This window comes from Notamacropus eugenii, chromosome 1, assembly GCF_028372415.1.
Source record: "Notamacropus eugenii isolate mMacEug1 chromosome 1, mMacEug1.pri_v2, whole genome shotgun sequence".
In the NCBI taxonomy this organism is placed as follows: Eukaryota; Metazoa; Chordata; class Mammalia; order Diprotodontia; family Macropodidae; genus Notamacropus; species Notamacropus eugenii.
The window spans coordinates 736,999,605-737,015,903 of NC_092872.1; the positions used below are offsets into that span (position 1 = coordinate 736,999,605).

Sequence of the window (16,299 nt, forward strand, 5' to 3'; positions counted from 1 at the left end):
CCAGACGTCAATCATGCAGTTAAGGAACGAGGGTTTGCAGGCCCCCTCAGCTTCATGCCGACCCCTGGGCTTCGGAATGTGCAGGTCTGTAAGTTCATAGCACTCCCCCACCCCAACAACCTGCAACTTAGAAACTAGACCTGGAGGATCCAAACCTTCTCCACCGCTTATATTCGCCCTTTGGAGCTGAGCAGGGGCGGGACTGGGCAGGGGCCTGGGATAGGGGCTAGAGACAGGGAGAGAGAAGGGCAGGGGGGAGGGGGGAGGGCTGGGCCTAGGGAGCCTTTGCTCCCGCGGCAGAGGTGGCCAGGAGTTATCTCCCCCTCGGATAAGAAAGAGTTTGATGGGGGGGGGGGGGAGGGGGGAGGAGGGGAGGCGGAGGTGGAGACACATAGGTCTAGGGAGTCATGGTACTGAATGAAGTACACCAGATTTACTGTCTACATGAACCAAATTCTCCTGATTCTCATGAATTCAGCCACCCCAGGCCCCTTCCAGCCTCGTAGATACCGCTTTGTGTGTGTTTGTAAGTCCAGAGCACGAGGGCAGACATATAGGAAACCAGGGAGCTACAGACTCATCATTCATGAATACCTCCTTTTCTTCCCTTTATTCATTCCCATCTCCCTCTCTCCAAGGTGGGCAGAGGAAAGGGGGGAGGCGAGGAGTGACACCTTTTATTACTACTAAGATTTCTTTTTTCTCTTTGCCCCTTCTTTTTCCTTCCCCCCTCTTTTCCTCGCTGTTTACCCTTTCTCCTGATGTTATAGACCCAACTTCTGTCCATTCCTTCCCTTTCCTCCCCCTCCCCTCCCTTTCCCTTCCTGGACACACACACACACACACACACACACACACACACACACACACACACACACACACACACGCGTTATCTCTCTGTGTCTCTGATGGTCTCTGTGTGTGTTCCTCCCCCACCTCCGCCCCGCCCCCACACATTCAAGCTATTGATCTTGGACCAGACCAAAGGCAACGCCTCGTTGAAGCCCCAGGCCCGTCACTGGGCCACTTGAGCCCCTCAGTTGGACAGTGGAGACCAAAACAAAACAAACAAAAAACACCATTACAGGAGGGGGATGGCGAAGTTGGGAAATGCCGGCTATCTCCGAACTCTCGGACTTCCCGAGGGTAGAGGAGAAGTGTTCCATCCCCCTGCACGTTTGCTTTTCCTCTTGCAGCTGCTGGACTCCTCCACCTTCTCGGGAGAGACCGTGGCTTGGGAGTGGAGAGGTCTCTTACCATCCCCCTACTTTTTAAAATTAAATAACACTCTCCGACGCTTGGCCCCTTCCGGGCTCAGATCTTTGACCTCCAGTCCTATATCCAGTACCTAGCTTCTCCATCTCCCCTCCCTGTTTACCCGCCCTGTGTTCTCGACCCCCGCCCCGGCCTCGTCTCTATCCTTCCTTCTTTTCCCCATCATGCCTCCCCCAGACTTCTGCTCCGGTCCTGCCGTCCCCGGCTCCCCCCTCCCCAGCTTCAAGTGCGCCTGCCCACCCCTCCCACCCGGTCCCGGTGCAGAACAGCGGGCTCTCTAGGAGCTAAGACCCGAGTCTCTGGGCTCGTCCGCGGCCCCTCCCTGCTGGCTTCGCTGTGGGGAAAGAGGGGGAGAGGAGGAGCCGAGGGGAGGTGCCGGCGGGGGTGGGGAGGAGGAGGGGGCGGGGATCTTCTCTCGCTCGATGCTAGCACCAGCCGCTGCGGCTGCTGCCAGCGGCATGGGCGATGGAGGAGCTGAACAGGGACGCGGCCCCATCGGGTTGGCGGCAGCCGAGCGAATGCGGGAGCTGGGGAGCCGGGAGGAGCTGGGGAGCACAGGACGCGCGGGAGACTGGGCCCGTGGTGGGTCAACAGAAGGAGGAGGAGGAGGAAGAGAAGGAGGAGGAAGAAGAGGAGGAGGAGGAGGAAGAGGAGGAGGAGGAGGAAGTAGCCTCGGGTTCAAGGACGTAGCGGGAACCTCCGCCACCAGCCCTCCAGCTGGATCTAAGGCAACCTGCCCTGAGAGTGAGCGCCAGGCCAGAGCCAACGAAGCGGATTATTGCCGCCGGATCCTTGTCCGAGGTAAGGCGATAGGTAGACTCACGGCTCCCTTGTACCCAGATCTTCTACATTCTCTCCTTGTCCCATGCGGTCCCCACTCTCAACCCGTTCTACTGCTTAATAACCCTAAATCTATGAAGCCCCTCCACCCTAACTCTTTCTCCCATCCCCGTTATCTGCCCTTCCCGTAACACCCTCTAACCTGCTCTTACTCTCCTCAAATCGGTCACCTTCTTTCCTCACCTCGCATCACCCAAGCTATCTCCGGTCAACCTTATCACCCTCTGACCCGGAGGCATTCTCTTTGTCCAACCCAGATTACCCTTTTCACCTTCTCCTCAATTCCCTAACCCTATTCCAACCTTCCCCCCGCTTTCCTCGCTTCTGGTCCCACCAACCCCTAAGGGTTTCCCCTGCCAACAGCCTCTCGCCTTCATTCTCTCTGTTCATCCCTTCATCATCTGACCAACCCTCTTTCCTTCCCAAAACACTTCACCGTCTTTTTCAAATTGTAACACCCCAGGCCTTGTGGATTTTCCCACTAACTCTCTCAACCACTCCCCGCTAACCCTGTAAGCCTCTCTAAACCCAGCCAGGTGTCTCCTCATCCCTTATCACCAAAGCTCTTCTGACCCTGTCTCCAATGCCCTCTGATATGCTCCACAAATCCCTCCCAGCCTCTCTGCCTCGATACTGAGGTCGCTCCAAGATCAGATATAGGGGAAGCTAACGAGGAGTCGGTGTCCAGGGCTTCCCCCATCCCTAGTTTGGCTCCCCTTTCTTCTCTGTTCTCCCTGGAGGGTCGGGGTCCGAGGGCTAGGAGTTGAGAGCTTTCAGAGATGTTGACTGTTTCCTACCACTGTCAAAGTCCACTCCCTCTCCTGGCCCTGAGCCCCCTGCTTAGGAAGCTGGGAGTCCCAGACTGCTGGGGTTATTGTGATGGTAGATTCTTTCTCCTCTCCTCCTCCTCCTCCTCCTTCTCTGTCTCTCTCTGTCTCTCTGTCTCTCTCTGTCTCTGTCTGTCTGTCTGTCTCACGCACACGCACACACACACACACAGATACACACACACAAACACACACAGGCGCGCACACACGCACAAGCACACGCACCCCGCCGGGGTTGTCGCGGAGGAAGAGCGTCACGCAAGCATCACTGAAGGGGTTTCGGGCCGTGGGGAGGGACGAGGGGTCTGCAACTGCTTAGATTGAAAAAAGAAAAAAATGTTCCCCAATACCCCCCCAAAACACAGGAGCCCTCCACTCCTAGGCCTGCCGGGGCTTCAGGCTGCAGCGTCTGGGACCCCAGCTCGGGTTCAAGCTCGGTCTCGGCTTCCAGGCCCGCTCAGTTCTCAGGCCGGCGGGGGATTATGATTGTAGCTGGACATATCAACTTGAGCAAAAAGAAAACAACCCAACAAACCCCCCACCCCTCATTCTTTCCTTTCCGAAGGACTCTTCCTAGCTCACTCTATTCAGCCGCTCTTTCTCCACTTCTTTCCTTCCCTCTTTTCTTTCTTCTTCGATCTCCTTCCTCCTTGCCTTCATCTCTCATCTCCTCGGTTCTCTGTTTCTTTTCCTTTACTCTCCCTTCCTTCCTCACTGTATCTCGGTCTCTTTCTCTCCATCCTTCCCCCTCTTTCTCTTTTTCTCTGACCCTCCCTCTTATCCCCCAAGCCGGGGTCCAAATCGAAGAAGTCCATGCAATGACCCAAACCCTCCTCCCATCACCTTTGGGTGAATCTCACTCTCCCACCCCCTCCGAGCTCAGCAATGGAAGCCGCTCGGGTTCCCGTCCCAGCTTGAGGTGGGAGGTGAGGGAACCACAATTAGTTTAAGAGCGCAAGGTGGGAGAAGTTGGGAGGCGAGCAGAAACAAGTGTAAAGACCTTTTCTCACCCTTTTTAACACCTGATGAAGGCCCATCGGTCAGACCCTGGTTTATTCAACTAAGAAAAAAATCAACTCCCAAACAACAACTTCGGCTCTTCCGAACCCTCTCTCCGATCTGCGCCATCTGTGCCAGACTTGACGATGTTTTGTCTTTTCTTTCTGTCTCTTTTCTGTTGGACTTTTCCGCTCTTTCTTTCTGATCATTTCCTTCCTTCCATTCCTTTTTTCTATTTTCTCTTTTCTGTTCTTTCTTTACTTTTTCTCTTCTCTCTTTTTTATTTTGTCTCTCTTTCTCTTCCCCCTCCTTCTCTCCTTCTATCCACGTTTCTATCCTTCATCCATTCCCTCCCTGATGAAGTGCTAGCTCCTACTCTCGGATGCCTGAATTTCCCGGGAAGACTTCGGGGCCCCTTCTGCATATCCGTCTCGGGCTATTTTCTTGCTTCCCCCTCCCCCCACCTCACCCTAACCCCCTAACACCCATGTGTGGTTAGGCTGTGAGTCCCAAGAGTAGGACAGGTTAAGGGGACGGTGGGGACTTGGGAGTGATTTGGGCCAAATCGTGAGTAGGTTGTAACCCTGGGAAGAAAACTATGCCAGTCTGCCCTACGATGTTTGTCCCAAACGGGACGTGGACTGCTTAAATGAAATTCTCGGCCACATTTATATTTGCACAAACAGGGCTGGGGATCCGGAGAAGAGGGCGGTGAGGGGGAGGGGGAGGAAGAAATGAGACGTGTACGGATGTGTACCTCAGAATTTGCGTGTCTAGTCTAAATTTAGATACAATGCCTGGATTTACTGAGAGGTAGGAAAGAGTTGCTCTCTATTAGATCTTAGACGAAATGCACCTAGAGATAGTTTGCACTTATATTTATTTTAAAATAATGGAATGCATAATATGCATGGAATTTTCCTAAATTTTCTCCTCATACCTAGTATCAACATGTTCCATTTCGGAAAATGCGGGGAAAGCCCCAGTGATCAATTCTCCGCCAACTAACAAAGCCACAATCACTCCAATCTGCTACTGCCTGCTCCCTTTGATTTGAGAGCCAGGGAGATTAGATGAGATAAAAATGGAGAGAGAGATAGTCTTGAGAGAGTAATAAGTTGGTGGATGAACAGACAACTAAAATGGATGGGTAGATAAATAAAGATGGAAGGCTCCATAGCCATAGGATAGATGGATAGATAGATATGGTTTTGTGGATAGGTGAATAAAGTGTTTATATAGTTAGATAAATGAATAGACATAAAAGACCTTGCTCATGGGGAATGCAAGGGAAGGAAGGAGATATGGTGTAACCAATAGACCATAAGATAACTAGAGGAAACGTTAGGTGGGTAGAGATAAGAAGACAGCCTTACTATCCTCCCACAAAATCTCAATGGAGAAAGCCTAGAATTCAGCCAGTCTTACTCCAAGGGGGCTGTTGTTCCTGTGGCCAGAGGGACCTGCTGAGTTGGGTGGCAAAAGTTTCATTCCATCAAAACAGGACTGCAGATTATCAGCACTGAGCCCTAGGGAAACAGGGTGGAGTTGGATATGGTTAGATTCTGGGAGGCTGATGCATAAACCTCAAATGAACCCAAGTTACCTTCTTTAACAATTGCATTTAACAGAAGTCACCCACAGACATGTTGCTTGAAGGTGGTCACATGTGAGTGAATATGTCCCTTTGTAAACATGAGCATCCAGAGGGATGAAGGGAGCAAGATGAAAGAGCAGCTATCTTCTGAAAGGATTCAGGTTTTTGCACAGAAATGGTGCAGCATAAGATGGACACCAGTTCAGACAATCAGAATTCCAATGAACTGTGTAGGGGGCCCACGAACCCTGGGGTTCAGATAGGACATATCTCTAAACGACACTCCTGTGTACAGAGATACACACTTTAGTGTGTCTGTGCACAATATTTACAAGTATATAAATACCACAGTGCATCTAGAGATCTAAAAACTATATATACATATCAAGAACGCAGAGCTCTGTCTAAGAAAATGTTGATATTTTTTGTTTGTTATTTCATTAGTATAGGGATCTCCCAGTGACAAAGCTCTTATCAATTATAAATCAACACCTGCTCTACAATTTATCTTAGACTTGCCCAGGGTAACTTTATTGTTTTAAATTATGCAGCTCCTCTGGTAGCACAATGGATAGTACACCATGCTTAGACTCGAGGAGCTGAGTTGAACTCCAGCTGCAAACTTACTAGCAGTATGACCCTGGGCAAATCATTTACCTGTTTTCTGGTCTGAAAAATAGAGATAATAATAGCACCTCCCTCCCTGGGTTGCTGTAAGGATCAAATGAGATAATATTTACAAAGTCCTTAGCACAATACCTGGCTCGTTGTTGCTACATAAATGCTAACTTTTGCTATTATTGTAAAATGATTTGCAATATATATTACTAGTGTTGCCTGATTAAGTGCCTTGCTCAGGGTCACATACCCAGTATTTATCAAAGGCAAGTTTGGACTCTGTGGGTGGTTTTCTGTCCATTATAAAATTATGTAAATATGCATACACTCACACACACACACACACACACACACATATATAGCTCAATTGAATATATACCCCTCAAGGCATCTGAGCATATATTCCATTCAGTAACTGGACCTGTGATAGATCAGCACCTTCTCTATGACTTAAGTCTTAGAAAGTTAAGTGAGTTATGAGAGTTAAGTGACTTTCCCAGAGTCACACAGCCAACCTCAGCTTCTGAGGCCAGCTCTCTTTCTCTATGGCATATGGCCATCATATTTCTAAAGACACATAAATTTAATTTATGAGTCATGATTTATATTATGGGAAATAAAGACAGAAAATAGGAGACATTTATATAGTGCCTTAAATTTTATAAGGTGCTCACATCCACTCACTTTCTCCTCCAATGACTTCCAGTGGCCTGAAGAAGAAGAGAGGTGTTTTGAGATGATTGTGTCAGCAAAGAGAAAGCTCAGGGATGTTCTGCCAGGCTGGAAGCCTTCATTCGAGTAGGGCCCTAGTGATGGACTGTGTGTCTGTTATGGGGGCATCAAACTGGCTAAACTCAAGACTAGGCAGAGCAAGGTGGATTACCCAGGAGAATCACCTGGGTATATGAAAGGATGATCCACATGGATTAAATCAGGCATCTTTGAAAAAAGATGTCTATATGTCTGACAAGATCCTTTGAAGCATCTCTGATTGCATCCATGGAGTACTCGCTCCAAAGGATGAGGTGGATTGTATTCCATATACTTTTTCACCTAAAAAAATTTTTATTGAATACCTCCTGTGTGGAAGGTCATCTCACTCTATTCCAATCCCTCTTCTCAAAGTCTTCCACAGAGGGTTCACCCTTCTTTAAGAATGTGGCTATGATTTCATCAGGTTGGCGACCTCTCCATGGGAGAACTCCCCCCATCAAACCAGACAGCAAGCCGTGGGCAGATCACAGGATAGTAAATCTAGAACTGGAATCAAACAGCCAAAAACATGCATTAAGCTCCTTCAAGTTTCCAGGCAGATGTATTAAGTATTGGAGCTACAAATACCAAAAAAGGCGGGGAGATGAAAATAGTTCATCTCCTCAAAAGGCTTATATTCCTAGGGAGAGGGGAAATACAACATAATCCTACAAATAAAAACATACCATAAACAAAGTAAATAGAAGTTAACTAATTGAAGGGAAAGGTACCAGTAATTGGGAGGAGAGAGAGAGAGAGAGAGAGAGAGAGAGAGAGAGAGAGAGAGAGAGAGAGAGAGAGAGAGAGAGAGAGAGAGAGGAAAATGAGAGAAAGAGAGAGGGAGAAAGAGAGAAGAGGGGAGGTGGGGAAGAGGTGGCTGAGAGATGGGATTCCTGTGGTAGGAACACCAACCCTCAGTTTGAGGATTTAGTTGGAAGTGATGTGTAATAAATCAGAAAAAGTACACTGCAACCAGATCGTAAAGGACTCTAAATCCTGGAAGAGTTTGTACTTTACCCTAGAAGTGGTAGGGAGACAGTGGAGCTTTTTTTTCCTTTAAACTGATTCCCTTTTTTTACATGACTTTCATATATATATATATGTATATATATATGTATATGTATATATATATACATATATACATAGTGTGTGTGTATGTGTGTGTGTGTGTGTGTGTGTCTCCCTCACCTTCCTGTAACCATCAAAGGAACCCTCCCATTGGACTTTATTGAGCAGGGGAATGCAATGATCAGACCAGTGCATTAGGAAAATCATTTTGGCAGCTGTGTGGAGAATGGATCAGAGAGGGGAAAGACTGGAAGCAGAGATTGATTAGGAGGCTATTGCAGTAATGCAGACCATAGATACTTCAGGCCCCAGAGTGATGACCCGAGTTAGGAGACGTAAGGGGATGGAAGAGAAAAATATCAGAATTACCAAAACATGGAAAGTGGGAAGAGGAAGAAGGAGGAGGAGAGCTTGACTTGTAGATTTAGGGCTTGGGTAGGTGTTTGGAAGGATGGTGGTGCCCTAGACAGAAATAGGGAAATTTTTAAAAATACGTTTTGGCAGTCAAACTATGATGAAATATCATAGGACTTGGGCTGCGGGATGTGTGTGTGTGTGTGTGTGTGTGTGTGTGTGTGCACGCACGCATGTGTGATGGACTACTTTGGCAGTCTGGTGAAGCCTATGAACCCCTTCTTAGAATATGGCTTTTAAATACATAAAATAAAGTACATGGGATTGCAATGGAAACCAATTTATTGAAATGAAAATGTAATTTTTTTCAAGTTCACAGATCCCCAGAAATCCATTCACAGGCTTTAGGTTAAAAACCCTTTCGTACAATGTCTTCTCTTCTCAGATTGCCTTCCTTCAATTCTATTTGTATCATGTCATGTGCCTACTTGTTTAAATGTTCATTAGAATGTATGTATGATCTTTGAAATCAGAGACTGTTTTTGTCTTTCTTTATATCCCTAGCATCTTCACACCATACCTGACCCTTTATATATTCTTGATTGACTGGCAATATAATTAGTAATCTGTGAATATAACATGGTCTTACCTTAACAAGAACTTTATCCTTGGGTGTTTTTGTTATTCTGCACTTGACAAACATTAATATCACCCATCCACTTCTGCCCCAAATCCCCCAATCAATATCAAAAACAGTTCTTTGGTGTCAAATAAGCATATCTAAGTAAAACTAATTTACACAATGACAAATGTGTGTGTGTGTGTGTGTGTGTGAAATTCTGTACCTCATGGCTATCATTAGGTGGGTAGTTTGCCTCATCATCAGTCCTCTGAGTCCTTAGTCATTGAATTGATCACAAACTCTAGGGTCCAAGTGGTTTTCATAGTTGTTGTTCTTTACAATATTGTAGTCACTATATATATACATACATACATTGTTCTAGTGGTTCTGTTTACTTCATCCTGTATCCATTCATACACAATTTTTCATGTATCTTCACATTTCTCTTAAACCACCCTTTTCTTCATTTCTTATGGCACACTAATATCCTATTATATTCCTGTATTCTAATTTGTACAGTCATTCTGAAATTGATGAGCCCCACCTTAGTTTCCCGTTTTTTGCTACAATGAAAAGTGCTGCTATAAATATGTTTATACATGAGTCCTTTCCCTTTGTCTTCTCTCTCTCTCCCTTTGGGGTCTATGTCTCAGAGTGGTATTGATGATATGATCAAAAGTGACTTTTGAAAACAGTTTAATGACTTCTTGGGTAGAGTTTTAAATTGCTTTCTAGACTGCCTGGACCACTGCCCTCTCGAAGTCTCTCCATCATATTACTCCCCTTTAGCGTCATCTTTAATAATCTGATAGGTACTACATGGAACCTCAAAGTTATTTTAATTTGCATTTTTCTTATTAGTGGTGATTAGTTGCTAAGATCCTATTGCACAATTTTATTATAGAAATTTGGGTGTAACTTGGATAGAAATCCACTGCACCTTGTGCTAAAAGCAATTCTTCAAACTGGAGACAGACAGATTACATTACAGACTGTCTAAATATATTCATTTTATTTCATATCCTAGCACAATGGGGAAGTGGGGTTTCTATAGAGATTGTAAGCTCTATTGGTCTCAGCAGAACAAAAGGCAGTATGGGGTGAAAGGAAGTCAGATTCCCTATATTTGCCCTTTTCAGGGTTTTTTCTTTCACGACTTATACCCAAGTATTGTTGTATGGAAGGGGAGACATTATTGATTTTTAAAACAACCCAAGGACTCTGGGAAGACCCTGGATTAGTCAGTATCCTAGACCTTCCAAAAGCAGGCATGCTCCCATAATTGACCAGTTCCCAGCACAGAAAGTCTCAGACCTGGTTTAGCTTTCTGCATGTATTTTTGGATTCTTCAAAGTCTTTGCAGGATGCCAAAAGAATGAAGTCTAGATGAGGTATAGCAGCATTCTGGCACTATTCTCCTGAGCACCTCATTCTCTAAAGTTACACTGGAGTCTTTTAATTCAGCTCCCAGGTCACCCTTTAGCATCCAGCCTGTCTCAGGGAAAATCCCATCCTTTGGTAATCCTCCAGATCCTCTGGGGTGCACCAAGCTTGCAAGAGAGAAGAAGGGGCTGCATAGGTCATCCCCACTCCTCTCTAGTTTATGAGGGCTTCTCCAAAGCCTAGAGGATGGGTAAATGGGTCTGAGACCATTCATTTTTCCAAGAAACTAGCATGTAAGGGCATTTTTAGGTCAGTAAATCTCCTTCTTGAGGAGGGAAGTGTACCCCCAGAAATTCACCCAAATATTCTGCCCCTCCCTCCCCTCACTTCTTACCATACACATACACACATACATACACACATACACAGAAGTAACCCCTGAGACTAAGACTGACTCTTTTGGAGAAGAGGCAAGATGAGGCTAAGGCCCAAGAGGAGAAAGCTAAGAATTAGGAACATCATTCTTGGTCTCCTCCCAGCAGCTCTTCAAACAGGGCAAATGGAATACAAGAACGGTGAGCTCAGATCCAAAAGGGGACACCATTTTGCTGCATATCTCCCCTCCCCCCACAAAATGGTGGTGCACAGAGAGAAAGAACATACATGCACATCACCCATATCTCACCCTCACACACACAGCACCCAGTTACATGTACTCATCTACCACACCTACAAATCACGAATCTCACAGCTTCCTATCAGACATGCACATCACACTCCCTCCTGAACCCTTTCCAGGGAAAGGGGGGGATGGGAAGGAAGATTTGTTTATTTTTAAATGATCCTAAATCCGCAGCCAATCCTTGGTTGTCCGCCTTCCATCAAGCTGCCTGGAGACTGGATTTTTTTAAAGGACAAATAGGTAATTTACTGGAGAGGTGGGGAGAGGAAGCCTCAGAGAAAGTCCTGCTTGCCAGGTAAGACGTGAGGAGGACTTTGAGGAGCTGTAGTCAAGAAAAATAATCAGTCTCTTTTCTGTGGCATAAAAAGACAACTCTCCTTACCCCAAAATCTGGCTCCATTCCTGAGTCCCTACAGCTTCATGGTAGAGTAGCATCTTTAAAAGTTAGTAAAGTAGCCTCTCTTACCTGAGCACCTGCCCCTACCCTACCCTCCCACCCCCATCCCAATGGTTCTCCTGTCCCCCAGCTCTGACATCTGGAGACAATAGGTATGAATTTGATCCTTGGATTCCCCTCACTGGGGTGGGAGAAAGGGAAATTAGAGTAAAGCGTTAATTTTTAGGATGATGGTGGTGGTGGTGGTAGTGGTGATGATGATGATGATGATGATCCCAGCAGCCTTCCAGGAAAGAGGTAGCTGAGAAAGGAGGCCTCCCAGCCATTTAGATCTAACCTTTTAGTTACTGGAGCTGTGTCATTGTGGCTGAGCATTGGGCTACTGGAGGACCAAACAAACAGAACCTCTATTTGGGTAGAGATAAGGGCCCCATCATATCACACACACTGTCATGAAATCGTTACATTCTCAAACTCAAATACAAATATCCACAGTATATTCTCACATATACAATCAAATGCATATTCTCACCTACACTAACAGGGGCAGACACATATGTATACACCTACCCACAGAATATATTGTTCTCCATAAATACAGACACAAATAAATACCAGCAGAAATACATTTGAACATGCCGGTGGGCGCCCGCAGCATAATCTCATCATACAACATACGAACTCAAATACACCTTCTTCAAGCACATCCAATCTCTGACAAAGCTACAAATGTACATATACACTCACCCACAAAATATCGTCTCATAACCTAAAGACAAACACACGTACACAAAAACGGGCAAACATATAGCACATCCTCTTACACGCATATTCAAATTCACACAAAATACACATTAGAAGCCCCCACATACAAGCGTCTCACATGCACATGCACACAATCACATACAAAGGAATTTCCCCCACCTCCCATAAATGCAGGCCCGATTAGGAGATTCCTTTCGGTTTTATTTTATAATGTTGTTATGGGGGCGGGGGAGGAGGGCGGAGTGTTTGTTTGTTGTTTTGGCTTAGATCTGTGGCAGCTGCTGGGCAGCCTCCGGATATCGGGTCATATTTATTGACGTCAAAGCGTCTCTAAGAACACAAGCCTACGACTACCGACCATCAACTCCTCTGTCTCGGCCCTATCTCTTTTCTCCTCATTCTTTGTTTCAGTCTTTTTAATCGGTCTCTTTCTCTACGGCTGTGAATGTGCATTTGCATGTGTGCGTGTGTGTATTGGGTGTGTGTGTGCGCCCTATTTTTTTTTTAAACAATCCTACTCAGCATCCTCCCCCCCACCCCTTCCCAGCCTCTAGTTTAAAGCCTAAGTCCAGTGCGTCCCGCTCGCTGGTCCAGAGACGTCGGCTGCTCTCTATCCCTCTCTCCGTAGGTGTATCCGCCCAGAGCTCTGCACTGAACCCCGCCAAAGGTAGCCACAGACCTCTGCTTTTATCCCCAGTGACATTCTGAGCTTTGTCTGTCTGAGCTTTGTCTCTTCTCCCGCAGCCTCTTGCTTTCCCGACAGATACACAAATATACACAAACACACGTCTGCTCGCGCGTCACACAAGCACACACTTGCATAACACATTCCAAGCCACACAAATAGCCCACGCATGCACCTTTGCCTCACACTGATCTATGGATCACGAACACACGCCATGCACACCCGTACCACACACATCATACATACACATAAGATTCACGCATGTGCACACACAAGCATCTGAAGCACCCACGAACACATAACACCTCATAGCACTCCCACGGGCATACGCGTGTCTGGGCCTGAATCACCCATGCCTCAAGGCTAGGTACTGAATCGGATAACTAGCATCCCGGTAGTCTATAACAGCCTGGGAGGGATCTGGGCGGCAGAGACCTCGGCTCGTGGCCCAGCTCGGCGTAGCTGGGCGCCCCTGGGCTGAAGGACAGGGCTGACTGGGCCAGGTTAGGCCTGTTTCCCGTTCCCCTACTCCGCCTCCGCCGAGCTCCGGCGGCTGGTGGGGAGGGGTGGCGCGGGCGGGGCTGATAATGCCAGGCTCACGCGCGGAATAATGACACGCTGTCTCCCGAGCGGGAAACATGTTTACTGAGCCTCTTGACAGGTATGGAAACGGCGGCGCCCGCTGCGGCGGCGGGAGGGGGAGTCTGGTTGTCACAGACCGCTACTGTGCCAGTCCGAAGGATCTGGACCCTGGGAGCGGCCCGCACGTGAGCCCGGGGTTCGAGAGGGCAGCGGTAGCTTCTCTCACTGTCTTCCTGGGTTCTGGAGAGTTCCATAACTACCACCCGACCCTTCTGTCCTCAGAGACCACCCACCAGCGCTCCCTGTACTGCGTGCTTGCTGAACTGGTGCCCACATGAGTCATTGCCTGCCTAATCCTTTCCTGGCCAAGTCTCTAGAGGTCACTGACTAGAAGAGGAGGCCCTTGGAGGTCTCTATTTAGATGCCTCGAATACTCAGGATCTAGGGGAGCGGTGTTTGAGCGTCACCCCACACCGCGGCGGAGAGTGGGGAACCGGGAGTCAGCCTACATCTAAGTTCCTATACTGCAGCTAACCGTTATTGCGAAGTAGTGTGGCCCTGGGCAACTTTTCACCTTCGGAGACTCAGCGGCTTCACCTGTAAAGTGGTGATCTTAAAGGCAGTTCGATAAGCTAATATAACAGTGGGTAAGCCTCCCAGGCCTTTCTACAGCCCGAGAGAAGTGTAGAACCCCACCACAAGGCTCCCTGTTCTCATCTCCGTGGACCAGGCCTTCACAGTAGAGATGGCAATCCCTCCGCCCATGTGCTTCCAACAATCTTCAAGAGAGAATTCCGCCCCTACCCCAAGCCCCAGGAACCTTCCTTTATTTTGTTTTAAACCTTGTGTCGCACCTGCCCCTAGCTGTCCTTTCCATATCCTTGTTCTTACCCAGAAGTGCTGCCCTCCTCTCCTCGTCAGATAGCATCGGTTATGCTTCCTCTTATGAGTCAAACGTGTGGCCCCAGGGAGAGAATCTTTCTGCCAAGGGTGTGGGGCAGCTAGTACCATATACTCCGAACCTCCAGATGAGCTGGGCATATGTGTGCCCTATGTGTAATACATATTCAGTAAGCTAATATAATGTGCTAAAGTATACCTATGCTATGAATTCTATAGAATTATATACAGGATATCATATATTCTCTGCACACTTTTGTGTATTTATTATGCATTTATGTATTTATTATTGCACTTGGAGAAAATAAATTATTTTAGCAAATGCACAACCTGTGTGACCTGGGGCAAATGACTTCACTCCCCTGGGCCTCAGTTTCTTCTTCTGTAAAATCAAAGGAATTGGACTAGAAGACCCTTCCAATTCTGGATCTGCGATATTATTTTTAAAAATGGTCAAGCTAAAGACATGTATCTCTCCTGTGCCCTGATGGAAGACCTCCCCAGCTGGGGTAGTGAAAGATTAAGTGCAGGCCTTGTCGCCAGTATCAGGACTTGAACATATGTCTCTCACCAAAGTAGTGCTGAAGTGGAAAGAGCACAGGACTTGGAGTCTGGACGACCAGGGTTTGCATGTGGCCTCAAATACTCACTAGCTGTATGACCCTGGACAAGTCATTACTCATGTTTGCCTCAGTTTTCTCATCCGTAAAACAAACTGGAAAAGGAAATGACAAACCACCCCACTCTCTTTGCCAAGGAAATCCCAGAGAGGGTCCAGAAGAGACAGACCCAGCTGAACAATAACAACTCTCTTGATGATTCTGAGGCCAGCTCTCTGTCTGCTGAACCACAACTCCTCCCAGCTAGCTTCCTCTCCCTTGTGCCATGGTAGAGGTAAGCCTGGGTTGTCGATGGCTGCAGCATGGAATGCAGTCCCTGATAGGAACGTTAGAAAGGCTTAGGAGGGGAAGGCATGGTGGGCTGTGCATCTGCTGTCTCGGGGCCATCCAACTAAAGGTGGAGAGACTCTTCCCAGGTTGAGTGCAGGCTAGTGGATTTTTGGGGGATAGGGTCGCTACTGCTCTGGAAGGCAAAAGTATACTGGGCTGCTGTTCAAACTGTGCTAGGGGAAGGAGGACCTATGAGGACAAAAACTGGAATCCTTCTTGAAGAGTTGAAAATATGTAATAATTGCTGACTCAATCAACAAGCATTGATAAAGCCCCTGTTGTATGTCTAGAATCATGTTACACTCTAGAACTTGTTAGGCAAAGATTATCCCTCGTCTCATGGAGTTTATATTTAGTTGGTGCTCTTATCCAAGTAGATGCTTGATCTCACTGATGTGGATAATCCTTTCAATGAGCCAGAAAGCAGGCCATCCTTCTGTGCCCTCGCATAAATTACCCGCCTTTGAGGTGGATCCATGAGGGATGCATTCGAATTAGTTATAGACCTAGATCCAGCTCACGTCCATCACCTGGAGAGCCAAATTCAGTCGATCTCCTCAGTCTGGCATTCCTGTCTCCATGCCTTTGTACAGGTCTGTGTCTGTGCCTGATATGTATTCACTCTTCTTAGCCTCTCTAGCCTCCTTCAAAACTCAGCTCAAACGCCGACATCTACACTAGGCTTCTCCTGACCCAAGATGCTACAGCCGCCACCCAGATTACCTCGTTTATATTTTATATTTAATTAACTTTTCTTTTAAAAATTTTAGATGCTATAGTATTTGGTGCATATAGGTTCAGTGTGCACCTAGAAGGGTGCAGAAGTCTTCTGGACTCATATTTCATTAAATCTGTTGACGGTTCTTAACAGTATGACAAGTATACCATAGGAGAAGGACACATTTTTTGTGTGTTTTTGTTTTCCCTGGGAGGAAGTAGAAGCTTAATAAATGCTTGTCGGTTAATTGATATTAGCATGTAGAAACAGAACATTATGGCTTC

General features: G+C 46.9%; 1 protein-coding gene across 1 annotated transcript in view; it reads left to right on the plus strand.

Annotated features, from left to right (window-relative positions):
• Nucleotides 1–1,697: 1,697 nt before the first annotated feature.
• The window catches only part of VAX2 (ventral anterior homeobox 2), a 30,576-nt gene continuing 15,974 nt past the window's right edge, over nucleotides 1,698–16,299 (plus strand). The window contains exon 1 of the mRNA XM_072649622.1: nucleotides 1,698–2,076. Within this exon, the coding sequence (XP_072505723.1) occupies nucleotides 1,698–2,076 (379 nt within the window). The remainder of the gene's footprint in view (nucleotides 2,077–16,299) is intronic.